The sequence below is a fragment of the Arvicanthis niloticus genome, chromosome 2 (genome assembly GCF_011762505.2).
Source record: "Arvicanthis niloticus isolate mArvNil1 chromosome 2, mArvNil1.pat.X, whole genome shotgun sequence".
Lineage (NCBI taxonomy): Eukaryota > Metazoa > Chordata > Mammalia > Rodentia > Muridae > Arvicanthis > Arvicanthis niloticus.
Window position 1 is genome coordinate 136558994 of NC_047659.1, and position 25714 is coordinate 136584707.

General features: G+C 49.1%; 1 protein-coding gene and 1 pseudogene across 1 annotated transcript; one reads left to right on the plus strand and one right to left on the minus strand.

Annotated features, from left to right (window-relative positions):
• The first annotated feature begins 551 nt into the window (after positions 1-551).
• Positions 552-13625, plus strand: Rnf114 (ring finger protein 114). The gene is made up of 6 exons (XM_034495037.2): positions 552-731; positions 4453-4603; positions 8211-8317; positions 8554-8668; positions 10047-10154; positions 12109-13625. The coding sequence occupies exons 1-6, from the start codon at positions 589-591 to the stop codon at positions 12172-12174; spliced, it is 690 nt and encodes a 229-aa protein (XP_034350928.1). The 5' UTR covers positions 552-588; the 3' UTR covers positions 12175-13625.
• A 5794-nt stretch (positions 13626-19419) lies between these two features.
• LOC117703433 (eukaryotic translation initiation factor 1 pseudogene) lies at positions 19420-19723 on the minus strand (annotated as a pseudogene).
• Positions 19724-25714: the final 5991 nt, after the last annotated feature.

A 25714-nucleotide genomic window follows, 5' to 3' on the forward strand; every position in this document is an offset into this window, starting at 1 on the left:
CTATTTTATTTTACTTTTCCAGGCCACATACAAGCCATAGGGAAAGGGCAATAAGTATGTCTAGAAAACTGGGAAGATTAACGGAGGTGGTATCCACCTACCGGGGAAGGGGGTTCTGTGAGACACACATGTACCCCTTAGAGGTACAGGCAGGAAACCTTGCCTCCTCCTTTCCGGTCAGGAAAAACCTTGAGAAATCAGATAAACTCATCTGGCCACACCTGGTGGTGCAGTCTGTACTGCCAACTACTTGGTAGGCTGAGGCAGGAGGATGGAAAGTTCAAACCTCGCCTGGGCAAGCTGGTGAGCTAGCCCAAGGTTAACTGTAATAATACACATTCACGGGCTGGTAATAACAATACACATTCACGGTCTGAGTTCCTGTGCGTGAGAGGCGTGGGCACGGCGTGGCTGGGTCCTCTAGGCTGTCACCAGGCTGCCATCTACACACCTGGTGGGCGGCGGCTTTCAAACGCACGGGTCGGTTGCCGACTCCGCCCATCTCTGGGCCTCGCGCGTGCGCAAACGACGGCGGTCCCGCCCCCTCCGGCGGCTCTTTCTCCCTGCGCGACGCTCCTCGGCGGCAAGATGGCGGCGGCGCAGGCGGATTCCTGCGACGGAGCCGCGCCGTCGGCGAAGCCGGCGTCCGAGACTGACCCCCTCAGCCGCTTTACGTGTCCCGTGTGCCTGGAAGTGTTCGAGAAGCCAGTGCAGGTGCCCTGCGGACACGTGTGAGTGGCAGGCGCCCGCCGGGGAGGGGGCGCGGAGCGCGGGCGGCCGGGCGAGCGGCGGCGTCTGACGCCGGGGGACACGGCCGGCCCCCTCGAGCCTCGGCGTCGCACCTCCCCGGGCCGCCGGCTGTGCGTCCGAAGTGCTCGGGAGGCCGCCGGGCTAGGCTGGAACAAAAGGGAAGTGTCGGGAGGAGGCTCGGCCGTACCCGCGGACAGGGTGTGGGGTGCTCGCGGAGGCGCGCTTCCCTCGGCTTGAATGAAGCCGGGTGTCACGGGCCAGGCAGGTCCGCGGGTTCAGGAGTTGAGCGGAGGGCGGCCTGCGCTTCCCTGGGGGCTGTGACCCGGTAGCGGGATCTCAGTTCCGTCCTTGCACATTTCAAACAGCCCTCAGCTGACGCCGGGGATGCTCGGCCGCCTTCCTCATTTTCCCTGTGGCCCCGTCCACTGACGGTCACCTAGGAGTCGGTCTTCGCGACTCCCCAACTCGGGCGCCCCTTTTTGGACGCACAGGCATTCCCGCCTCCGTCCTGTGAGCGCCAGCCTTGTTCCCGGTGAATAAACCTGCAAGTGTGAAGGCTCGCTCACTCGGGGCAGCCTCACCTGCTCCACCGTCCCCAGGTGCGATGCCCGTGCAGGCCGAGGCAGGGCCTTCCCAGCACCGTAGGATGCTCGGTACTTCCAGCAACACAGCTCCTGCCAGCTCGGCTTCAGGTACAGGTAGCCGGGACGGATCACCAGCCGCCACTACTTCAAGCCTCATGTCCCGATGTAGATGACTTCCCTCGCTTCTCTCCTGGCTCTGCTAGCGTTTTTCATTACACGGAGCAGCATGCAGGGACACAGGAAGAGAGTACCGTGTCCTCTCTGCCCGTTAATGTAAACCAGTGTTCGGCACTGTGAGCATCCCCAGACCCCCTCACAGTCAGTTTACTGTGAGTGTCTGCATGCCCTCCGTGTGCTGCTTTGGGATAGAGTTAAGGCAGTTTGGCCCTCGGGTTTACAACTCAGGAAATTGATGGTAAGTAGTGGCCAGTGAGACGGCTCAGAAGCTGAAGGCTCTTGTCACCAAACCTGAGGACAATTCTGAGGAGCCACATGGTAGAAGAATTGATTCCCACAAACTGTCCTCTGATTTCCAGCTGTCCTCAGTGGCACACACATTCATATCTTTTTAAAAGGAAATACTAATGACTGTTCAAACTATGGTGTGTATACAGTAGGAGAGCACGTGGGGGCTGTTAACATTTGTGAAGAAACATGATCGAGAAGCACCAGAGTTTGAGGCTTCCTTGACCTTTTCCTAGGTCAGAGGGCAAAAAGCAGTACTGGCATAGCACACACTACCAGCCCCGGTATTCAGCAGATTGGCGCTGTTTGAAGTCAGACACACCTTGTTGAGGGTAGCTGACTCTGCCTCCTCCAAGTGCTTTGGGCTTTACTTACTTGATTTTTAATGTTTGCCTTTGAAGCTGGAGAGCCCTACAGCTGTGGTTGGGGCATTTGATTTTATGAAATTCAGGTCAAGCCCTGAGGCTACACCCTTTTGGGTCTGGTGGAGTGCAGATAGCTAGATGCTAAAGAGTGCTGACAGGCTTAAAACTAGGTGATGCCCATTTCTAGGAAGTAGAAACTGAAAGTTAGCTCCAGACACAGCTAGATGCTGCCTCCTTGAAGGGGTATAACTCAGACACACAGGCTGTAAGTGTCTGGTAGACTGTTAAAATCTGTGTGCTGGCTTGGATTCCTCAGTTGTCTTGAGTACTCCTGGGATGGGGTATAGCGAAGGGCCTGACCACCCTGCCTTGCCTTTTCTTTGTGTCATCTGCCACATCACTGCCCCAAAGGCCTTCCTTTCTGTATTTGACACACTCCTTCCTGTTTGGTGTCATCTCTGTGGCACTCTGCAGTCAGGTCTTTGTGGCCTGCCGTTCAGTGTCATCTCAGAGGTAGTCCCCGTGCCCCACCTGCCAGGCTCTCCATTATTGTCTTTATTCTTCATCACCACATGAAATCACTGTTTTCTTCAAATACAGCATCATGCTGGGTGGTAGTGGTGCTTATTTACTTATTAATATTTATATGAGTAGCCTGTAACTGTCTTCAGACACACCAGAAGAGGGCATCAGATCCCATTACAGATGGTTGTGAGCCACCATGTGGTTGCTGGGAATTGAACTCAGGACCTCTGGAAGAGCAGTGTTCTTAACTGCTAAGCCAACTCTCCAGCCTAGTGGTGCACACCTTTAATCCCAACACTCAGGGGGCAGAGGCAGGCAGATCTCTGAGTTAAGACCAGCCTGGTCTATAGAGCAAGTTCTAGGACGACAGCCAGAGCTATACAGAGTACCCCTGTCTTCAACAAACATGACAAAAAAAGTATAGAATCATAAGGATGGGCCTTTGTGTCTCCTCTGCCCTCAGGTAAATAACTAGTTTCCTCCCATACTGGACTAGAGTTTTTTCCTAATAGAAATGGTAAAGATTTCTTAAAGACAGTTTAAAAAAAAAGGGGGGGGGAGGTGTGTCCATTCTGATACATACACATACACCCCTCCTTCCCGGGCATTTCTAACAGATTTTGTTAAAATGACCATAAGATCTGGGTAAGTAGTACCCAGAGTGATAAGTAGTTTGTCTTTGTCAGAGTGGTGTCCTGTGCCTTATTAGCCTTCTTGTGCTGTGAGCCAGCAGGGGCCACCTCTGCTTCTGGATCATGGTGTTTGAGTTCCTTGAATATGTGAGAATTTTCAGCCTGAGTGCCCTCCCTCCCTCAGTAGCTTCTGCATGATCTGGTACGGTTTAATTTGTCTGCCTGTGAGTAAAAAGTTCCCTTGACACTTTTGAATTTGGGGATTGGTGTGTGTTTACTTTGCTTTTTTGAGATAGCATCTCTCTGTGTAGCTCTAGCTATCCTGGAACTTGCTGCGTAAACCAGGTTGGTCTGGAACTCAGAGAACTTCCTGCCTCTGCCCCTTAAGGCTGGGATTAAAGGCATGCACCACTATGCACAGACTGAACTTTTCATTTGAGGGCATGGAATGTTCTCTCCTTGTCTGCCAACCCCGCACTGTTTTAAGGTTGATCCAGAGGCTGCCTCTGAGGTCTGATTAGCACTAGCTCCGCTGGGTTTGTGTGTTTCCACAGTGCTTTGCTTTTGCCTCTGATAGTAACAGTCCCACCTAGTGTGTACACAGTCAGTCTCCAGCAGTCCTCCATATGGGTATGAACATCTTTTTATTTTGGTTTTGTTTTGTTTTGTTGTTGTTTTTTTGAGACAGGGTTTCTCTGTGTAGCCCTGGCTGTCCTGGAACTCACTCTGTAGACCAGGCTGGCCTCGAACTCAGAAATCTACCTGCCTCTGCCTCCCAAGTGCTGGGATTAAAGGCATGTGCCACCACTGCCCGGCAAACATCTTTTTTTAAACACATAAGAAAATGGGGCTCAAGAAACCCCACCAAGACTCCTAGTGACAGGCACTAAGCATTGAAGGCTCAAACACCATGCCTTTCTCCAAATAGCAGGGGTGTGTGTGTGTTCTCCATAGTGTCCCAAAGCCCAGGTACAGGTTCTTTTTTCAGTTGTGGAAGGGCATGGTATTTTATTTGAATAAGATCAGTGAATCTGTCCCAATCCATTATTCATTGGTGTCTTTTAAAAGTTGATCCACTTTTGTTGTCTTGTCTCTTTGCATGACACAGGTTCTCTGTATGTCTTGTTCTAGCTTTTGCTCTGCATGCCTGCAGGAGTGTCTGAAGCCGAAGAAACCTGTCTGTGGGGTGTGTCGCAGCGCTCTGGCACCTGGCGTCCGAGCTGTGGAGCTCGAGCGGCAGATCGAGAGCATAGAGACTTCTTGCCATGGCTGCCGTAAGAATGTATGTGGACTTACCATGGAGAGTCCTTGTCCTTTGGCGATGAGATGGTAAAAGAGCTGGAGCTGAACTTAGGGCCTCAACACTGGCCGACAGCACAAGTGCATGCCTGCTGTGTGCGTGGCTGTGCTAGGGAGGCTTGGGGGGTGGTAGGTTTTTTTTTGTTTGGTTTGTTTTTGTTTTTTTCACCTTGCTGGGTTTTATTTTTTCATGAGTTGGTTTAGTGATTTATACAATTTACTTTTGAAACCCATAGAAATAAATCCCCACCAGCATAAAAGGCCATCTTCAGCTGGGGAGTGGTGCACACCTCTACTCTAAGCGCTTAGGGACAGAAGCAGCAAAGCTAGGAGCCCTAAACCAGGCTAGGCTACTGAAGACCTACTTCACTTCAGAAAGTGTAACTCTCATGTGTGTTTTCTATTCTCATTAGAATATAAGGTTGTTTCTGATTTTTAAGATAAATATAAAATGAACATCTCTCAGTATAGAGTGCTTGCCTAGCATGCAAGAAGCCCTGGGTTCCATCCCCAGCACCCTTTCAACCAGACATGGTGGCCCCCACCTGTAATCCCAGCACTCTGTGTGGTAGCAGGAGGATCTAAAATTCAGGGCCAACCTGGTGTACATGAGGCTGTCTCTCAAAAAAAGAAAACTCCACACTGAGCTCAAAGGAAACTTCATAGTCTTCATAGCCACTAGAGTCATAAAATTGACTATTGTATTCTAGCCCTTGAGAGAGTCTGGGGTGTGAGGTGGAGGGGCCGTAGCAGTGTCTCCCTACTAGTGGAATGTGTCCTTGCACGATTACACTGGGCTATGTCACTGCGGGGTGCTTGCCTACCCTGCTCACTGCTGCTGGGAGCACAGATAACTAGGGCTTTATCTCCCTTAGTGGTTTCTAAATCATTACAGTTTTTATTCTAGACAATAAAAAGGTGTAACACACCACTGTGTTTCCCCCCACAGATCCCTTTGGAAAGGCAGGTCATTTTGTTGTGTGATGTTGCACACTGGGGACCCTGGCACTTGGGCTGTGGGGGAGGGAAGCTTTCCAGTTAGAAAGTTGCTCAGTGCTTTCTACCTTTAGGCAAATGTCACTGCAAATGATGCCACACACACAAGATGCACCTGCTACTCTCTTTACTCTTCCCTCTCTCTTTTTTTTTTTTCTTAAGATTTATTTATTTTATTTACATGAGTACACTGCAGCCGTCTTCAGACACACCAGAAGAGGGCATCGGATCCCATTACAGATGGTTGTGAGCCACCATGTGGTTGCTGGGAATTGAACTCAGGAGCACTGAGCTATCTCTCCAGCCCTGTTTCTTCTTTTTTATACTTGATTTATACTTGTGTGTCTTTTTCATTTTGTTTTAGTTTTGTGTTTAGAAAGGTTTTACTGTAGACCAGGCTGGCCTTGAACTGAGAGTTCCACCTGCCTCTGCTCCTGAGTGCTGCAATCTGCAATTACAGGTGTGAGTCACCACAACTGAGTCTCAGTGCTTGCCCGTTAACTGCCTGGCCTGTTGGTTTGTTGGGTCTTTTTTGTTGTTGTTTTGTGGGGGGGGGTGTTTGTTTGTTTGTTTTTTTGGTTATTGAGACAAAGTGTGTCCTGATTTGTCCTGGAACCAGATACCAGGACTCAAGGAGATCTTCCTGCCTCAACCTCCCAAGTGCTAAGATCACACAAACAGTGGGGTCTTTCATGGTCAGGGCTGACTTTTAACTGATCCTCCTAGCCAGGTGATGGTGGCGCACGCCTTTAATCCCAGCACTTGGGAGGCAGAGGCAGAGGCAGGTGGATTTCTGAGTTCGAGGCCAGCCTGGTCTACAGAGTGAGATCCAGGACAGCCAGGGCTATACAGAGAAACCCTGTCTCGAAAAACCAAAAAAAAAAAAAAAAAAAAAAAAAAACTGATCCTCCTGCCTGCACCTTTCAAGTGCTGGATTACAAACGTGAGTGATCATGCCTGGCAGGTTTCTTGCCCCTTTTATTTATGTTTTATATTTTTAAGATTTATTTATTTTTATGTGCCTTAGTAGTTTGCCTGCATGTATGTCTATGTGAAGGTGTCCCCTGTTTGTACCTAACTACAGACAGTCGAGAGCTGCCATTTGGGTGTTAGGAATTGAACTGGGTCCTCTGGAAGAGCAGCCAGTGCTCATAATTGCTGGATCATCTCTTCAGCCCCCTTTTTATTTTTACTCAGGGTCTCCTGTACCCTCAGCTGGCCTCAGATTCACTAAGTCTGGGAATGTCTTTGAACTCTGAATTCTGAGCATCATAGTGTAGATGGCTATAAAATGTATGTATCCTTCCAGAGGGTTTAGTGTTGGGGTACACAGTAAGACTTGGATAGTCTTTACAGGTTTGTACATTTAAATTCAGGCTCCTATATGGATAGCTGAGTCCGTGCTCTGGGCTGGCTCCTAGGTTACGGCTGAGTTGGTGCACTCTGGCTAGTGCCTGTGCTCTGGGATTGGAACCTTCCTCTTTCTCACTTTTTTTCATTTCAAATCTCAACAGACTGGCCTCAATCTTTGTCTTTTTTCATTGACACTTTTCTCCTCTGTGTGCTTTTAATTTTCTCCATTTCCAAAGTTAGTAAAGCTGTGTGTTACTGGCACCTGCCAGTAATACCAGCATTGGGAAGGTGAGGCAGGGGAATAAAGGTTCAGAGCCAGCCTGGGCTATATGAGACCCTGTCACAAAACAATAAAAATTTGTGGTTGTATGTTAGGCATGCCCCCATATAATCTCCTTTCTTCATTTTGTGTATTTTTTTTCCTTTTTTTCCCATTAATTTATTCATTTTACATCCTGATCAAAGGCCCCCCCCCCTCACACAACCCACTCCCCTTATATAATTCTGTAAGAGCTCCTGGCCAAGTGTCTTAGTGTGTATCTGTAGTCTCTACTGTGGAGGCTGAGACAAGAGGATTTCTTCAGGCCAATTTGAATAATAAATCAAGACCCCCTTCCAAAACAACAAAAATGCAGCTGGAGGCAGACTGAAATACTACTCAGTTTCTGTTTAGGTTAGGCTAGCTTAAAACTCTTGGTGGTCCCCCTGCCTGCCTTACCCTCCCAGAGTCCTTGAGCTTACAGACGTGTGCCACCATGCTTGAGTAAGAGACAAATTCAGATGTGAGTGTAGGGCCACCAAGATGACTTTGCAGGCAGTAGTGCTTGCTGCCTAATCCTGGGGACCTGAGACCTGAGCTCAGAACTTACGGGTAGATTGATGCTGTAGCAGAGGCTTGTGGGCCACCCAGGCTGGCTTACCTACTACTAGTGAAAGTTCTTGTCTCAGGCAAGGTAGAAAAATAAGGACAGCAGCTTGGGGTGTCCTTGGCTTCCACATGCAGGTCACATACACATACACAAAATAGATAAGAGATTGTCGTACTTTTAAAATAGCACTTGGGAAATGTCAGTAAGCAAAGAGCAGATGGTGGGGCGAGTGACCTCACAGTGGAAGCAGATGTGGGTGAGTAACCAGCAGCCTGGCTTCTGTCCACGGCAGTCAGGAGTGGTTCTTGCCCTTGGTTGGGATCTCCTCTCACGGCCTCCTCACTAATGTTGGTCCTCCTCTTTCTGTTCAAGTTCATCCTAGCTAAGATCCGGGCCCACGTGGCTTCATGTTCCAAATACCAGAGTTACATCATGGAAGGTGTAAAGGCCACCACCAAGGATGCATCCCTTCAGCCAAGGTACCAACCTACTCCCCCAGAAAGATGTGGAATGTGTGTGTGGTTGGAGGGTTTAGGTGTGTGGATTTGGAGAATTGGAGGTGTCACTGGAGCTAACCAAGGTTGACAGGTTCTGGGGTAGGGATGTGTTCATGTCAAGCTGTGCTCCTGATTTGCAAGCATTCGGCTCTTGCTGCTTCATGTATGCAGTGGTTGAGACAGTGGAAAAGGTCTCAGTGCTCTTTTCTCACCTCCAGAAGTGTCCCAAACCGATACACCTTTCCTTGTCCTTACTGTCCCGAGAAGAACTTTGATCAGGAAGGACTTGTGGAGCACTGCAAACTCACTCACAGCACGGATACCAAGTCTGTGGTAAGGATTGGCTTTTCTTCTTTGATTAGGTAAAAAGTCAGACTTATAGAAAATGACCAGGCTGTACAATGGAGTCTTACCCTTCACCTAACTTAACATTTTGCCCAAATTACTTAACCATGTTCTATATATGTATGATTTTTATTTTTTTAGATTAGCCATTTAGGAAGAACTTAAAGATACTGAATATTTTAGTGTATATCTTAAATTTTTTCTTTAAAAATCACTTAGACAAGAACAACAAACTCAGAGTCTCGTGTAGGCTGGGCTGGCCTCACTCTCACCATGTAGCAGGGCTGGGTTTGAATCTGGTCTCCTGCTTCACCTTCCAAACCAGGATCACGCTCACAGGCCCAAGCTGCCACACACAGCTGCAGATGTTCTCTTTCGATGTTCTTGTGGGTGGGCATTGAACCAGGGTCTTACCTGTTTTAGGCAGGTGCTCCATCATTAAGCCATGCACCAGCCCAGAAGGTGTCGAGATAAGTGGGTACTGTCAGAACTGGTATAGGTGGTTCAAACTCCAGCTGTGTTCAGGACTACTGGTGCTCTTGTTCATAGGCTGTCATGTCAGGGGAGCAGGTGCTGCTTCGTCCTTATCTAGCTAGGCTCACAGCTCCAGCTCAGGAGTGGCTTCAGGGCTTCAGGTTCCACAGTGAACAGTGACCCTGAAAGGCCTGGAACTCATGTGGCCACAGCCTGAGTTCAGCAGGGAGTATGTGAGCTTGGAGAGCTGAGATGGAGTCAAGGAGGCGGACTTAAGCTTCTTGAGTTTAAGGAAGTGTGTTTTCCTCCTGGCGGCAGGAGGAAGCTGGGCTTGTCTGCAGTTGAAGGCTGCTGCCCATTGAGTCCAGCAAAAGGAGCAAAGCAGGGAATCAAAGGGGGAGGGTCAGGAGCTGGGCCACCTGAGATGTCCAAGTGCTCTTCACTCTCGTGATCCAAGCAGCCTGTGCTGAGGCCTGCTCTGCCATTGCCCCAAATCACTCCTGTAGCCAGGCTGGCCTTGAACTCTCTACCTCCTTCCTCTGCCTCCTTGGTGTTGACGTAAAGAACATGTGCTCTGCCCCATGCCTGTTCAGATTGGCTTTTTGTGTGCACACTTTTGGCCTCATCCCTGTCTTCTGGTCCGTTACTCGGTTATCATTGTGTCCAGCTGGATTTTACCTTCATTTACAAGCCTGTGCCCATTCCCACATGTCATTTGAGTTGAATAAACCAGTGTTTTCTGGGTTGCTTCATGTTTATGGAGCAAAGTGACCACTCCTTGTACCTGGGCTTGTCAATAAAGCTGTCTTATCAGGAAGGGCTGAGCATTCCTGAGCAGAGGGCATAGAGGGTCAGCTCAGGCATCAGATTGCATCACCTTGCGTCCTGACAGGTCTGTCCCATCTGTGCCTCGATGCCCTGGGGAGACCCCAGCTACCGCAGCGCCAACTTCATGGAGCATATCCAGCGCCGCCACCGCTTCTCCTACGACACCTTTGTGGTGAGTCTGCACCGCCCCAGGGGACAGCACTGCTGCTCAGGTTTCTGGAGGGGGTTCCCTGGGGCCCTATTCTGGGCTGAGGAGCTCTCCTTCCCAAAGGGAAGCTACACAATGTCTCTTAGTGGGTGGGTGCCAGAGTGAGACGTTAGACGCCCTGGCAGTCCTCCAGCTGTGAGGCGTCCTCCTTCCTTTCCTCTCCCTCCGAGTCTTGCCCACTTGTGCTGTGTGCGGTCTTCCCCTTTAGCAAACATAGCTGGATTCCACTCTGCTCAGCTGCCCATGAAGATGAGGCAGCAGATGGAAATGGCCCTCCCTCACGGAGCTTTATGAGCTGACAGGGTGCAGCTCCAACTGATGGTTGCTGCCTGAAGTACAGTATGACTTAGTGGAGAGCCTTTACCCCCATGCAAGCCATGCTGGGCTCTGTCCCCAGCAGTGTCAAGACAGTGACACAAACCAGGCTCAGGCTAGAGAATGGCAGGAATGGAGGGCACATAGTGTGTGTGTGTGTGTGTGTGTGTGTGTGTGCGCGTGTGCGCGTGCGCGCGCGCGCGCGCGCGCGCGTCTGTGCCTCTGTGCCTCTGTGCCTCTGTGTGCGCGCAGAGGATCCAAGTTCAACTCTCAGCATGCCTGTAACTCTAGCTCTGGAGATCTAGCACCCTCTTCTGGATTCTGCAGGCACCTACACACATGACAGTCTCTGCTCCACACACATGCACATAAATACATCATAAAAATAAGTCTTTTTAAAAGCTTGCAGCCACACTCTTGTTCTCCCAGCACTTGGGAAGTGGGGACAGGAGGATCAGGAACTCAAGACTAACCCAGGCGGCATGTTTCAGAGTGGACAAAACAAACATTTATCTCAGTCTGGTAGTATTTGGAACAGACTTCCAAGACTTACATTTCACTAACTATAGAGGTAATAGCCTTCCTAAAACTGCTCAAGCAGAGTTTTGTCCCACTGAAGGTGATTGTTTGGCTCTCGTGTCCACCGTACCTCTTTGCTTTCAAAAGCCTTGCTTGTTTTTTTGGGCACTGAAGCCTCTTAGGAGCAGCACCTCAGTTGAGTTGTGTCTGCATGTGTGTGTTTCTCCATCAATGAACTGAATTCAACATTTGAGTATTTGGTCTATGCCACGTGTGTGTACTATCTTCTGGGCCATTTTCCATTGAGGAAGGAATTTTGTTTAGTGGGTGTGTGTGTGTGTGTGTGTGTGTCTGTCTGTGTGTGTCTGTGTGTCTGTCTGTGTGTGTGCTTGGATGCAGTCTGCGTGCGTGGGCAGAGGCTAGGTGTCAAGTGTCAGCTGTGTTACTGCTCTCCACCCTGCTCTTTGAAATAGGGTGTCTCCATCTAGACCAGCTAGTGGGGCACGCCTCTGATCCATGTCTCCAGTGTAGAGTAGTGGGATCACAGGCGTGCATCTCGGTACCCTCTTCTTACATGGGTGGTGGAGATCTGAACTTGGGGTCTTGTGCTTGACACAGCAAACACTTTACCAGCTTATCTCTGCAGCCCCAGGAATGGTTACTTTTTAATTTTTAGATTTAATTTATTTTTATTTTATGAGTGTTTGCCTGAATGCATGTTTGTATACCACATGTGGGTAGAGCCTGCCAGAGGCCAGAGGTGTTGGATCCCCTGGGACTGGAGTTAGGTGGCTATGATCCACCGTGGGTGATGAGGGTGACGAGAATTAAACGTGGCTGCTCTGGAAAAGCAGCTAGTACTCTTAACTGCTGAGCTGTCTCTTAAGCCCCAAACTGTTACTGTCACTTAATGGTAGAGACACCAAAGACACTGAGAGATGAAGTAATTTTCCCAGTTCCACAGCGACTAGACAGGGGCCCGGGGTCCTTAGCAGCCCTCTCCAGACCCTCTTGGGAGGCTCCTGTGGAGGTGACGCTGGTGGGTGTGAACAGCGACTTAGGCTGCTGTCTTTTCTGCCCTCAGGACTACGATGTTGATGAAGATGACATGATAAAGCAGGTGTTGCAACGCTCCATCATCGACCAATGAACAGGGTCCCTGCTGTCCACCTCACTCTAGAGCTTCCATTATGCATTAGGTGTGAGCCCTTGACTCTTGCACCTCACATGTAATGCAGATCTGGAATTGAGCCATGGCACCAGACAGGGTCACTTCTTCAAGGATGATGGGGCCCTAGGGCAGAGAGAGTCCTGTTTCCTCTAGGCTCTTGCCAGCATTGTCTTCCCCACTGGTAACCTTGTTTGTCTATGGTCTGCTTTCACCACACCTCAGCCACTGCCTCCTTTAAGAAGAGTCCAGCTTCTTCTCCCACAGGACTTTATTTCACATTCATCCTGTTGTCCGGTGTTCATCTCTCAGGTCCTCTCAGCCAGCCAGGACCTGCCCTGGGCCATGAATAGCACAATAAAACAGGGATTCCTTTCCTTGGTCCTGAGGTGCCTTGGTTCTGCAGTTTACTGGGCCAGGGCTCTGCTCCTCTTCTCCTGGGGGACGTTGCAGTCTGATGGTGGAAGTTTTGGTTACTGCTGTTTCCTTACACCTGCACATCTGTACACCTGATGGCTTCTGTTTTAAATGCCTGATGGTGCCTTTTTAGGATAAGGTATCACCATAGAATTGTAGTGGAAAAGTTGGTTAGCAAAGATGGGGCGTGTTTATTTGTAAGTAGGGAGAAGGTGGAGGGTTGTGTGGCTTTTTGTTTTTCTTTGATGCTGATGAGTGTCCTCAGGTGGCTGGGTCATGTGCCGCTCTGTTGAGGACCTGCTGACATTCTTGCTCTTTAGAGTGTATTGAGGGAAGCACCGGCTGCTGTGTGCTGCTTGGTAACTTGATGAACCTGAGCAGTATTGCTGCCTCCTTGTGCAAGTGTATGTTTTAGACCCTGCCTTTCAGTTTGGAGGCAGTGGTAAAGCCAGGGTCATACCCCTGGGAAGTTAAGAAAGTTAGGCCCCTGCACAGGTGAGGGAGGTGGCCTGCTGGAGGCTTTCTGAGCAGCAGCTCTAAGCTGGAAATCCAGCACATTTTACAAAGTACAAAGAAGGGCACCACCAGTCTAATGCACAGAACAGACCCTCTGACAGATCTAGGGCTTTGGGGTAAGTCTTCTTTCCAGTCATGTGACTCTGGTCCATCTGAGACTGCACACAGCATTGTGCTTCTGCCACCACACCTCCACAGTGATGCCTCTGCCAACCAGGGCAAAGCCAGCTCAGGTGCCAGCAGAGTCAGACAGGATTATTTCCCAACGTTACTGCTTCTTCACTGTACCCTCTGGAAAGGTTTGCTCAGGAGACATGTGGAGGGAGGTTCCACAAGACCTTGCCCTGAGGAACTGAGAAGGCACAGCTGTGCCACAGGGCGGCAGGAACCTCTTGTCCTGCATCACACTCGCTGTTTCTAATATAATGACTTTCCAGAAAGTGTGCTTATGTGCTGACTTTTAGAAGGTGAAATATAAATAAATTTCATAATTTATCCAACCAGCAAGCTGTAATGTTTTCATTTAAACAGCTTTTCTGAAATATGGGCCCAAAAGCCTCTATCTAGAAGGTGTCCAAAGGAACACTCTTGTCTGTCCCTGAGTCAACCTGGCCTCTAGTCAATTCTGACACGTCAGCAGCTGAGCCTCAACATCTGTCTTCTCTGAAAACTGAGCAGAAGTCTGTCTGTCTGTCCATGTCCCTATGTCCTCATCCCCTTAAAATAGGGGAATTCACAATAGCAGGTCGGGCTCTTAGACCCACAGCTGCAGTGACAGTTACTGAGTTCCAAGGGCTCCGACTTCAGGCCTTTGAGAATGTGTGCACTGTGCCAGTTGCACCCCTTATGAACTGAGACCTTAGTATCTATCTCTAAAGAGGTATACAGACCCCTGCATTGGATGCTGCTTAGGGTTCTCTGCAGGGCTAGCCTTCTGGGCTTCGTTTCCATCTTGGTCCCATAAGGACCTGAATAAGGCCCGGAGATCGCAGCAATTCCTGTCTCAACCCTAACTGTGGACATGTTAGAATGAACTGACCTGCTTCTTTCATCCTGGAGAGGACAAGAAGAAATGCCTAATCCAGATGTCTGAGAATGGCTTGTTCATTCCAGCATCTCTGAGGAGCTACATTTGCATCTCGGCTAAGTCCTGGACTCCAGTTACAAGTCCAACACTGAAAGTAAATCCCTTGTAATACTAGAACAGTTCCAAAGTAATTTATGCCTATGCATAGCAGCATACACCCTTAATCCCATAGACAGGCAAGCAGATCTGAGTTTGAGGCCATCCAGGGCTACTTTGTCTCCAAGATTTGAGCTGAGACCTAAACTCAGCTGAGTCCAGAGGCCTAAGGTGACAGCCTGTTACTTACCCATGAGGCACTGTGGCTGGGAAGGGAACAGGACTATGCAGGGTCAGTGGAGGAGACTGAGTGAGCATGGGCAGAAAGCAGGGTGGAAGATCCATTGACTGAGATCAGAACACTGGGGATTCTGATGGGCGTGGCCCAGTTTGGACGCAAGTGAGGCGGCTTGGACACATGGAGAAGACAACCAGGAGGCAACCATTGAAATAGTCATAATGGTGGCTGGCACCCAGAGTGGTCTGACTGGGTCAGGTGGAAGATGAAGTATGAAGAAGAGTGACCCCATGTTGGCCCCTAAAAGCCAGGAAGTAGAGGTTTGAGAGTTGAGCCCAGCAGTAATCAGGGAAGAAATAAATCACTTGTATTTATTATTGCTCTTCTGGGTGTTGTTTGGTGTGTGTTGAGAGAATGTCACCTTGTAGTCAGTCCAGGCTGCCCCTAATTCTTAGCAATCTACGGCCTCGGCCTCCTGAATGATAGAATTTGAAGCCAAATGTCACCCGTGTCCAAAAGAGACAAGGCCTTGAGTTCTAGAGTTCTGTACATAACAAGGGGCCAGCCTGGCTCTCTGGCATGCCCTTCATCACCCACCCCTGTCTCACTCTACTCTTGGCCTCAGTAGCAGCCATGTGTCCGTGTTCCTCGACTGACTGCTGCACATCACAGCTAGACTTGCCTGCCACGAGCTAGACAGTCGCCCACCGCATCATAATTCTGTTCCAGCCTCTGCTATCTAGTTGGTGAGGAATTAACCTGAACATCCACTTGAACTCTTGTACCTCAGCTCCTTGCTAGTCCCTAATTGAACTTGAGCTGTGACTGTCTCCAGTATCTTAGAATCCTCCAATCTCATCAGCCACTCTCAGCTGCCACAGAACCTCTCTTGCCATGACTGACACAACCCAAAGGGTCCTCCCAGAATCCATGTGATCTCACAGCCAGACTGGCCTTGAACTCTGACATGAGCAGAGAACGATTATGAACTCATTCTGCCCTTGACTCCCAAGGGTAGGAATTACAGACATAGGTCTCTACACCCAATTCAGCTTTAATTACTGGAGACCAAACCCAGGTCCTCATTCTTTATCATTCTATTCCCCTTTCCCCCCCACCCCTACCTTTTCTTTGAGATTATTCCACAGTATAGACCAGGCTGGCCACAAACCCAGGGTCCTCCTGAAGTCTCATTGTCTACCATGGATGGCCATATTTGGCCTTGAGTAGGCTTAATAAAAAATTCCTAGAGTTAGGCTGGAGAGATGGCTCAGTGGTTAAGAGCACTGACTGTTCTTCCAGAGGTTCCAAGTTCAATTCCCAGCAACCACACAGTGGTTCACAACCATCTGTAATTTGTAATGGGATCTGATGCCCTCTTCTTGTGTGCATGAAGACAGAGTACTCATATATAAAATAAATAAATCTTTAAAAAAAAAATTCTAGAGTTGAAGTGAACTACTTCCCTACGACGACAGCTTTTCCATCCTGGGGGTGAAGCTACGCGCAGGGGTGGTGGTGTCCCGGGGCCTCCCAGGCAAAGCTATCCTTATCCCTCAGCACTGAGGCTGAGGGTTGCTGCCAGGTGGGACTTGTCTTCCCAGAGCCTCCATATGGTCCCAGGATACCCTCTGACCTTTGTTAGTATGGGAACTTTAGTGACTTTATTCACACCTTCCCCTTACACAGGGAAGAGGATGAGACCAGGCCTCTAGCAGGCCCTTCCTTCCAGCCTCCACCTTCAACAGCCATGTGACTGTCTTTGTTCTTCCATTTCCCAACCTGATGGAGATTCCTCAACTAACTTCCTTCCAGATACGTGGGAATCTCCTGGAGGTAATCCACACAAAGAACATGGCGCACCCCTGGGACCCTAGCACTCAAGTGAAGGCTGGAGGATCAGGGGTCGAGGACATTTTCAGCTACATTGCAAGTTCCAGACCAATCTGGACTGCAAGAGACCTTGTCTCAAACATTCCTCCCCTCCCCCATTAGTTTTTTTTTTTTTTTCTTTTGAGACAGAGCCTCTCTATTATGTAGCTCTGGATGTCCTGAAACTCACTAGGTTGACACTTTGATCCACCTGCTTCTGCCCCTCCTGGGATTAAAGGCATTTCCCACCACACCCAGCCAGGCTTTGTTTACTATTTTTTAGACAGGGTCTCAGGTATCTGGGGTTGATCTAATTCGAAGTAGCTGAGGGTGATCTTGAACTTGCATTCCATGCCTCAACCCCGAGTACTGAGGCCATAGGTGTGCACCACTGGGACATGTTTATGGGCTGCTGAGGATGAAATCCTGGGCTTCAGTTATGCCAGGGAAGCACTCTACGGCTAAGATATGTCCCAGCCCTTTGTCCCTTTTGTCTTGCCTCTTATACACAGGATTTCATGTATCCCAGGATCCTCCTGTCTCTCCCTCTCAACTGATTGGATCACAGACGAGGAGTCACTCTACCTGGTTCTGAAGCTTTAGCTTTAATGGCTGCCGTGAAAAGATTGTCACATGTTGAAAAGACAGTCACATGGCTTTAATGGCTCCACCCACAAATGCAGCCAGAGTATGCTTGATTTTTCAGTAAGCTCTTTGTGTGTGGTGGGCACGGCAGGGCACATCACCACACACGCTGCATGTGTGCCCTCTCTTCTGTCTACTGCATCCACAGGAGAGAGGCTGGGACAAGCAAGCCTGGAGAACAGTGAGAGGGAGAGCGAGCACCAGAAACACAGGTGCACAAGAGAAAGAGGAGAGGTACCAGGAGCTTTTGTTGGAGACACTCTACCAGGGGGTCCCCAACAGCAGGATTCCAAGCAGGAGAGTGACTGATGAATTTGTTTGTATTTATTTTACTGGCATTGGTGTTTTGCTTGCATGTTTGGCTGTGTGAGGGTGTCAAGAGTTATAGACATTGTGAGCTGCCGGGTGGGTGCTGTGAATTAAACCCAATCCTCTGGAAGAGAAGCCAGGGCTCTTAACCGCTGAGCCATCTCTCCAGCCGGTGACTCAGAGATTGTTAGGAACACACCCTGCAGACAATTGTAGATGGGCCAGACTCTTAGGAGTGAAGATTTTCATGAGAGCCTGTTCCTGGACAGCAAAATGGTGCTTGGCCATGGCTGCTGAGAGGCTAATGGGCTCCCGAGTGTCTATGCTTGTGCGTGTGTGCGCTCGTGTGCGTGCATGTGTGTGTGCCTGTGTGCACCTGCATGTGTGTGCGTGCATGTGCGTGTGTGTGCCCGAGCGTGCACGCTGCTGTGATGTGTGGTGTGATGAGTGCAGGTGCTAATGTGGATGTCAGAGGACAGCTTGCCACCAATTCTCTTCTTTCTTCTTCAGTTCCAGAAATTATAATCAGGTGGTCAAGCATATATGGGTTAATGCTTTTTTATAATTTTTTTTTAGAAAAAGATTTATTTATTTTATGTATGTGAGTACACTGTCCAGCATCAGATTCCATTATAGATGGTCGGGAGCCACCATGTGGTTGCTGGGAATTGAACTCAGAACCTCTGGAAGAGCAGTCAGTGCTCTTAACCACTGAGCCGACTCTCCAGCCAGGATTAATGCTTTTCTTCAGCTCATTTGATTGCTTTGAGGATCTCCTGTAACCCAAACTGGCCCTGATCTCCTCCTGATTTCCTACCTCTACCTTCCAAGTTCTAAGGTTACAAGTGCCAGACAGTTGTGAAAATTATTCTCTGTAGCCCAGCCTAGTCTAGAACTCACTAGGTCCCCAGGCTGGGTAGTTGCCTCCCCTTCCCAAGAGCTATGATTACAGGTGTAAGCCACAACACCCGACTGGAACCAGTTTCTAAACAAATCTCAAGATTTAACAGATGAAGCTGTGGGAGGCCCCAGTTAAATCTGAATTTCAGCTAAGGTGTTCTCTGCAGTCTCATGCTAAGAACTTACTATCTATACAAAATTCTAAGTCAACCTGTGCATCTCGGCTATATCTGGCAAATCTATAAGTGATGGAAGGATAAAATTAGCACAGGGTTCCTCCTGGTCAGAAGAGTACCATACCCAGTGGCATCCCCAGCTGCACCCCCAGTTGACCCCCGGTGGTACCCCCAGCAGCACCCCTAAGTGGTACCTCCAGATGACTGCCGGCAGCACAGCCCTAACATACATTTTAAGTCCATATTCCAGAGCTGGTTCTACCCCCACCACTGCATAAACTGGGGGTGGTAGCGCACGCATCTGTGATCCCAGCCCCCTGGATGTACAGGCTAGGCCAGAAGTTCACAGTCCTACTCAGTTGAGGAACACAGTCTCAGAACTCAGGGCTCCCAAGCCTCTGTGGTGTGTCAGCCTCATAACCCTGCCCTCCAGAACACTATCTTCTCAGGAACAACCGCCTGGCCCCAGGCATTGTCGTTGTCAGGCCGCCTGCCCAAGCCCTAGGCCTCTCAAGAATACGCACACCTGGTTTATCACAGTACCCTAGCCTCCCAGCCAGGTTTGTAGCGTGGCGGTGACATTAGCATCTCTCAGCTGCATGTCCACTGAAAAGATCTGTGGGTCCCGCAAAAGCAAAGGCCTGTGAACAGGATTAGAATCAGCACGGACGACAGGTCTGGCGGCCTGAGTCCAAAAGGAAGAGCTAACTGCAACCTTGGAAAATCTTTACCTTCCTGAGACACTCGACAGAGGAAGGCGATGAAAGAAGATAATGGCCCAAAGAACATTTGTATATGCTATACAAATTATATGTGCATTTCATATATATGTATATATATTTGTGAAAAAAAAATTTTTTTCTCTTTTCAGTTTATTGCATGAAGGAGTCACACTAGTCCAAGTTAAAAGCGGACCCCAAATGATTACAGTATACAAGCTGTGAGGTTTTTAAACTTGTGACAAGGGACAGAAGGGAAACTCTACTCATTGCAAGGAAATGCTCACTTAAGCTTCCGAGAGCCACAAGCACTTAAAACCCATGAACCGTCGGCTGATCCTCCTCAGCCAGTCCAGTCTCTGTCAGGAACTGGCATATGTTCTTGCACTGGTCACCCTGGAGCTGAATTACTTCACCATACTCTGGACGCCCAATTGCAGAACCATCGCCGGCAAAGTTCTTAAACGCCCTCACTGGTTTGTTTTTATCGTAATCATCAGCGATCCCTTGGACAGTTGTAAGGGTCTTCCTGCCATTTCTCTGTTGAATTCAGGTCATCACCCTTACTTGCATCAACAAAGGGGTCGAAAGAGTGGAGGTTCTGGATATCGGACATACGGACAGGACATATAAGACGATTCCTCGGTGGAAATTGGTGCAGGAGAAGGCGGGGGGGGGGGGGTGGGGGTGGCGGGCGGGGAGGCAGGGGACGGAGCTTCAGGAAGCGAGGGGACTCAAGGGGGAAGAGGCAGCTCAGTGACTGGGACCAAAATAATACATTTTTAAAAACGAAACCACTAGTTTCTCTGTCTCCTTTCCTCCCTCCTTCTTCTTCTCCTCCTCCTCCTCTTCCTCCTCCTCCTCCTTTTTCTTCTTCTTCTTCTTTTAAATGGTTTTTCAAGACAGGGTTTCTCGGTGTAATCCTGGCTATCCTGGAACTCACTCTGTAGACCAGGCTGGCCTCGAACTCAGAAATCCGCCTGCCTCTGCCTCCCAAGTGCTGGGATTAAAGGCGTGTGCCACCACCATCCGGCCCTCCCTTCTTTCTAGATTTTTTTCTCTCTTTTTTTCCCCCCTTCCCTTCTCCCTCTGGCCCCACTTGCTACAGCCCAAAGGTTTTTGTTTTATTATAAATAAGTACACTGTCTTCAGACAACCTATAAGAGGGCATCAGATTTCATTACACATGGTTGTGAGCCACCATGTGGTTGCTGGGATTTGAACTCATGACCTCCGGAAGAGCAGTCAGTGTTCTTAACCACTGAGCCATCTCAACAGCCCTAGATTTTTTTTTTTTTTTTTCTTTAAGGAAGGGTTTTACTATTTAGCCCAGGTTAGCCAAGAACTTTGTTAAGCCTGCCTCAGTCTCCCTGTGTGGATTGCACCACCATGTTCAGTTTCATTTAAGAAAAAAAAATTTTTGCTCGTTTTTTGAGACAGGGTTTCTCTGTGTAGCCCTGGCTGTCCTAGAACTCATTTTGTAGGCCAGGCTGGTTTTGAACTCACAGAGATCCCCCTACCTCTGCCCACCAAGTGTTGGAATTATAGGCATGTACTACCATGTCTGGCCATTTTAAAAATTGTGTATTATGTGCCTGTGTGTGGTATATGTACATGACTGCAAGTGCCTGCCCACAGCCCAGAGCTGACCCTCAGGAGCTTGGGTTATAGGTCGTTACATGCTGCCAGACAGGATTGTGGGAAAAGAACTCTGGTCTTTCTTCTCCATAATCCCACCTTTGAGACAGGTGGGGTTCTGGCTGTATTGCCCAGGTGGGTCCCAAATACTTCTAGGCCAAAAAACATTTCATAAATTTTTCCCCACTGTTGCCTTTTGGGAGGAAGAGTTCAGGGATTGATCTCAGGGACTTGTAAGGGGTGCTTAAACCCTTGTACATCCATCACACCTCCCTTTCTGGACCAGCCCCTCGCCCTCTGTGGTTCAGAGATCTAGAAAAAGGGAAGCCAAGGAAGAAGCCAAAAAAGAAGCCATTTCTTTCCTGTGGGGAGGAAAGAAATCCCAGAAAGATTGAATCTGCTGTCAGGAGAGCTTGGGAAGGTTCTACAACCCAGGATGAGGACCCATGAGCACCTGAGAGCATACCTGAGCCAGTGCCTGAGAAACAGTGGGGTTCAATCTCTGAGTGCCTCCAAAGACACCAAAAAGAAAAGGTCTGTAAGCTGGACTGCTCTCTCTCTCTCTCTCTCTCTCTCTCTCTCTCTCTCTCTCTCTCTCTCTTTCTCTCTCTTTCCCTCTTTCTCTCTCTCTCCCTCTTCTCCTTTTCCCTCTCTCCCTCTCTCCCTCCCTCTCCATCTGACTTCTTGGGGCTCCTGGGCTCCCCCATGCTCTGTACATCTATACAGAAGGCCAGGGTACAAGTGTTCCTTTTGTTCATCTGTGCAATACAGACCCTGCTTGGGGCAACAGCCCAGGGTGAGGAGACATCCTCTGTCCTTGTGGAGATGGGGTAGATGGTCAGCTGTGGGGTTTGTTTATTTAATTTTAATAGTTTGACATTTTTATGTGTATGAGTATTTTCCTTGTATGTATGTCTGAATACCCTGTACATACAATGCCAGTTTTTTGTTTGTTTTTTATTTTGGCCTGGAACTTATGACCCTCCTGTCTCTGCTGCCTAAGATGCCGGGTTACAAGTGTGTGCTGTGCCTGGCTTGTGGCTCAAGTCATAGAATTTTTTCTTGGAAGTTAACACTAATTGGGACTACAGGGATTGTCTGTAAGAGGAGATCTTAGCTGGAGGGCCGCACAGAAGCCAGCCTTGGGGCAAACTAGGCTGGAGTTTATCAACTGCTGGTGGAAACGTGGAAAACAACAAAGTAATTAAGTAAGGCTTGGGAAGGGTCCCAAGGTCAGGCATAAAGGAAAGGGAAGGAGGAGGAAGGAGGGTGGCATGTTGGTGCCAGGCCAAGCTGCAGAGGGAGCTGGTGAGCCACAGAGGAGAGTCCTAGATGCTCTGAGGATGTACCAGGGATACCTAGTGTCTCTGAGGCTGGCGCATACCCAGCGGTAGGGACCTCACTGAACTGGGAGGGGTGGGGTGAAGTCTGTACGGCCTTTTGAGCTTTGTTGGCTTTTCTGGGAGATGGAAGTGGATCAGTTTCTGTCACAGGAAGGGTATCAAAGTTCAACAACTGGGAGCCGTCCACTGTGTGCTGCTTATTTTAAAATCGAAAATGAATACATTGTATTGGTGTGTGATGTGCGTGCAGGTGTGTGATGTGCTTGCGGGTGTGATGTGTGTATGGGTGCGTGATGGGTGTGCGGGTGTGTGATGTGTGTGCGGGTGTGCATGGGCCATGGCACTTGTGGAGATTGCTGGACACTGGATTGTGGAGTCAGTTCTTTCCTTCCTCCTCTACATGAGACCCTGGGATGGAACTCAGGTCATCAGGCAGCAAGCGCCTTCACCTGCTGAGACACTTCCTGACCTACACTGTCACTTCACTTGGCTAACAAATCCTCTGTGGTGGACTTCCCACTTCAAAATCAACACCTAGAAGGGCTAGAAAATGGCTCAGCTGCTGGGAGAGAGGCGCTGCTCTCGCAGAGGATCCGAGTTTGGTTCCTGGCACCCGCACTGAGTAACTCACCTGTGACTCAGGGGACACCGATGACTTTGGCATGCATGCGCGTACGCGCGCACACACACACACACACACACACACACACTAACATATCCACATGCACCCTCTCACATACATAGTTAAATCTTTTGAGGCTGGAGAGCTGGCTCAGTTGTTAGGCCATGGGTTCACTTCCCAGCACCCACATGAAGGCTCAGAACCATCCATAACTCCAGTTCCAGGGCATCTGCCTGCTTCTGAACTCCAATAGCAGCAGGTGTGTACATGGTGCACATACATATGTGCAGGTAAAACTCTCATACACATGAAACAAATCAAAACTGATTTAAATAAGTAAGCCTTTGGAAAATGACAGTAAATAAAGAACATCACGAATATTTGCAAGTGATGACCACAGCAACTGAAAAACAGAAAAGACAAGCCAGGTGGCTGACGCTGTAGCTCGGAGGCAGAACTCTTGCCTCAGCATGCAGAGGCTCCGGGTTCAACCTCCACTGCTGCAAATGTAAATTATACAACTTAAGATATGGGAAAGGCACTTAACACCAGAGGACTTGCTCTCCATCCTGCTTCCCTCCCGAAAGATGCTCTCACCAGGTCCTAGTCTCTCTAGTCTCCGCAGGAAAGTTTTATAGGTCTCTAACTGCCTCAAGATTTTTCCTTCTCATATGCAAATTAGCCAATTTTGGTGGGATAACCTATGCTAATATCCTTCATTTCCCTTTTTTTTGGAGTCTGAACTTCCTTCTGCCTAGCTATAGGGCCTTAGGGTGGATGCCACTGGTCTTCTTGTGGGCCCATTTGGAGTGCCTGGTCCCGGCAGATGCTCCACTTTTGGGATGAGAAGGCTGGACTTGCTCTGGACCTGGCTCAAAGGACTTAGATCCTGGCCCAAAGGCAGTTTGTAGCTGGGTGGTGGTGGCGCACGCCTTTAATCCTAGCACTTGGGAGGCAGAGGCAGGTGGATTTCTGAGTTCGAGGCCAGCCTGGTCTACAGAGTGAGTTCCAGGACAGCCAGAAGTACACAGAGAAACCCTATCTCAAAAAACAAAACAAAACAAAAGCAATTTGTATCCGTGACCAGTGACTCACTGGTTTGCTTTCAGGCAGGTGAGAAGGGTCTATTTTCTTTTCTTTTCTTTCTTTTTTTGTTTGTTTGGTTTTGTTTGTTTGTTGTTGTTTTGTTTGAGACAAGGTTTCCTTATGTTGCCCTGGCTGTCCTGGAACTTGTTCTGTAGACCAGGCTGGCCTCAAACTGAGAGATCCACCTGCCTCTCTACCCTTCGCCCTACCCCCAACCTCAGTGCTGGGTTTAAAGGTGTGTGCCCCCACGCCCGGCCTCAGGGGGTTCTGTTTTCTAAAGATGGAGATAGAAGCTGAGGCTGACCTCTGACCTTTCACCACTCTATTGTTCTTCTGGTCAAGGTCAGCTCTGCCCTCTATCTCCTCATCTAATCAAAAGGTCAGGGAATCCGGCAGTGGAAACCAGAAGTTCCTGGTCAGGACAGGTGGCATGGGATAAAACCCCAGGGATTTCAAAGACTCCCAGAAGGCTGAAGCAGGTCAAGGGTCAAGATCGCCCTGAACAACTTAGAGATGAGAATTTTCCCACAATAAAAAGTAAGAGCAGGGAACCCTGGGAGCCAGACCAGCAGGTGCCGGTGCTTGCTGCCCAGACACCTGAGTTCCAGCTCCAGCAGAAAGTAAATGTGGAAGGACACACAGCACACAGCAGGAAGGGCACACTGCACACGGCAGGAAGGGCACACTGCACAAGGCAGGCACACTTGCTTACTCACACTCACACATGTGCGAGTGGGGTCATGTGCGTGAGCACACACACACACACACTGCATGCACACCAGAATAAAGAGAAAGAATTGAGGTTGTAAGTCACAGATGCTTGGTTTTAATACCTAATTCTTCGGGGTGGGGAATTAAACATGCAGAGTCTGATCTTTCTAAGTTCTAAGTCATCCTGATCTCCATACCAAGGTCCAAGCCAGCCAGGGCTACTTAGTGAGACCTTTTCTATACATAAATAAGAAGAAAAAAGAAGCCATCAACGTGACGACCAGGACCAGGAGTACTTGACAAGTAGTTTAGAATACAAAGAACAAGAAACAGCTCTGGATGTAAATGTCCAGATTGAATCACACAAATGCCCAAAAGAAGTAAAAACCACCTGTGCACCTTGCAAATGGCCGTCCAGAGGCCAGCCCAAAGGCCCTAATCTCAGGCAAAAGCGATAGAGAGGAGGAGACAATACCCGGACAATACCCGGTGGGGACCAAATCTGCAAAGGAATCCTCCACTCCCTGCTGAAGGGACCTCGATTTAACCTTTCTGGAGGACATTTAGATAGATGTCAAGTTTTTATGGAACATGCTGGCTGTGTATGCTAGGTGGATGAGCCCAGCTGTTCCCTGAAGTTGTTTGTTTGTGGCAGGGGGAAAAAATGTACAGGGGGGCGGTAGCTCGTGCCTTTAATCCCAGCACTCAGGAGGCAGAGGCAGGCCCATCTCTGTGGAGGGACACCTGAAGAAATGCAGCTATGTATTCAAATTAATCCTCCTCCGGAATGTCTTTCTTGGTTGCTTTAAATAGTCCCAGGTTGCGGGGCAGTGGGGGCGCACGCCTTTAATCTCAGCACTTGGGAGGCAGAGACAGGTGGATTTTTGAGTTCGAGGCCAGCCTGGTCTATAGAGTGAGTTCCAGGACAACCAGGGCTACACGGAGAAACCCTGTCTCAAAACAAACAAATAAACAAACAAAAACAAAAACAAAAAACAAAAACACCAAACCAAAACAAAACAAAACAGTCCCAGGTTGCCTTCCTAGGACGGAGAGCTACAGAGAGGCACTTTGGCCAGCAGAGGGCGAAGGAGAATTGCGCCTCCATTGAGGAGTGGGGGTGGGGCGGAGCGGGGCAGGGCGGGGGCGGAGGCAACGGGGAGCTTTTTAGGAGAATATTACACATCAAAAGGATCTTTTGCAGTCC

What these genes read in the sequence shown, in the direction of transcription:
- Rnf114 (XM_034495037.2), top strand. Translation starts at nt 589, where the DNA reads ATGGCGGCGGCGCAGGCGGATTCCTGCGACGGAGCCGCGCCGTCGGCG. An exon ending in CAGGTGCCCTGCGGACACGT is followed by an intron (nt 732 to 4,452) that starts GTGAGTGGCAGG and finishes GTCTTGTTCTAG; the next exon opens with CTTTTGCTCTGCATGCCTGC. An exon ending in GCCATGGCTGCCGTAAGAAT is followed by an intron (nt 4,604 to 8,210) that starts GTATGTGGACTT and finishes TTTCTGTTCAAG; the next exon opens with TTCATCCTAGCTAAGATCCG.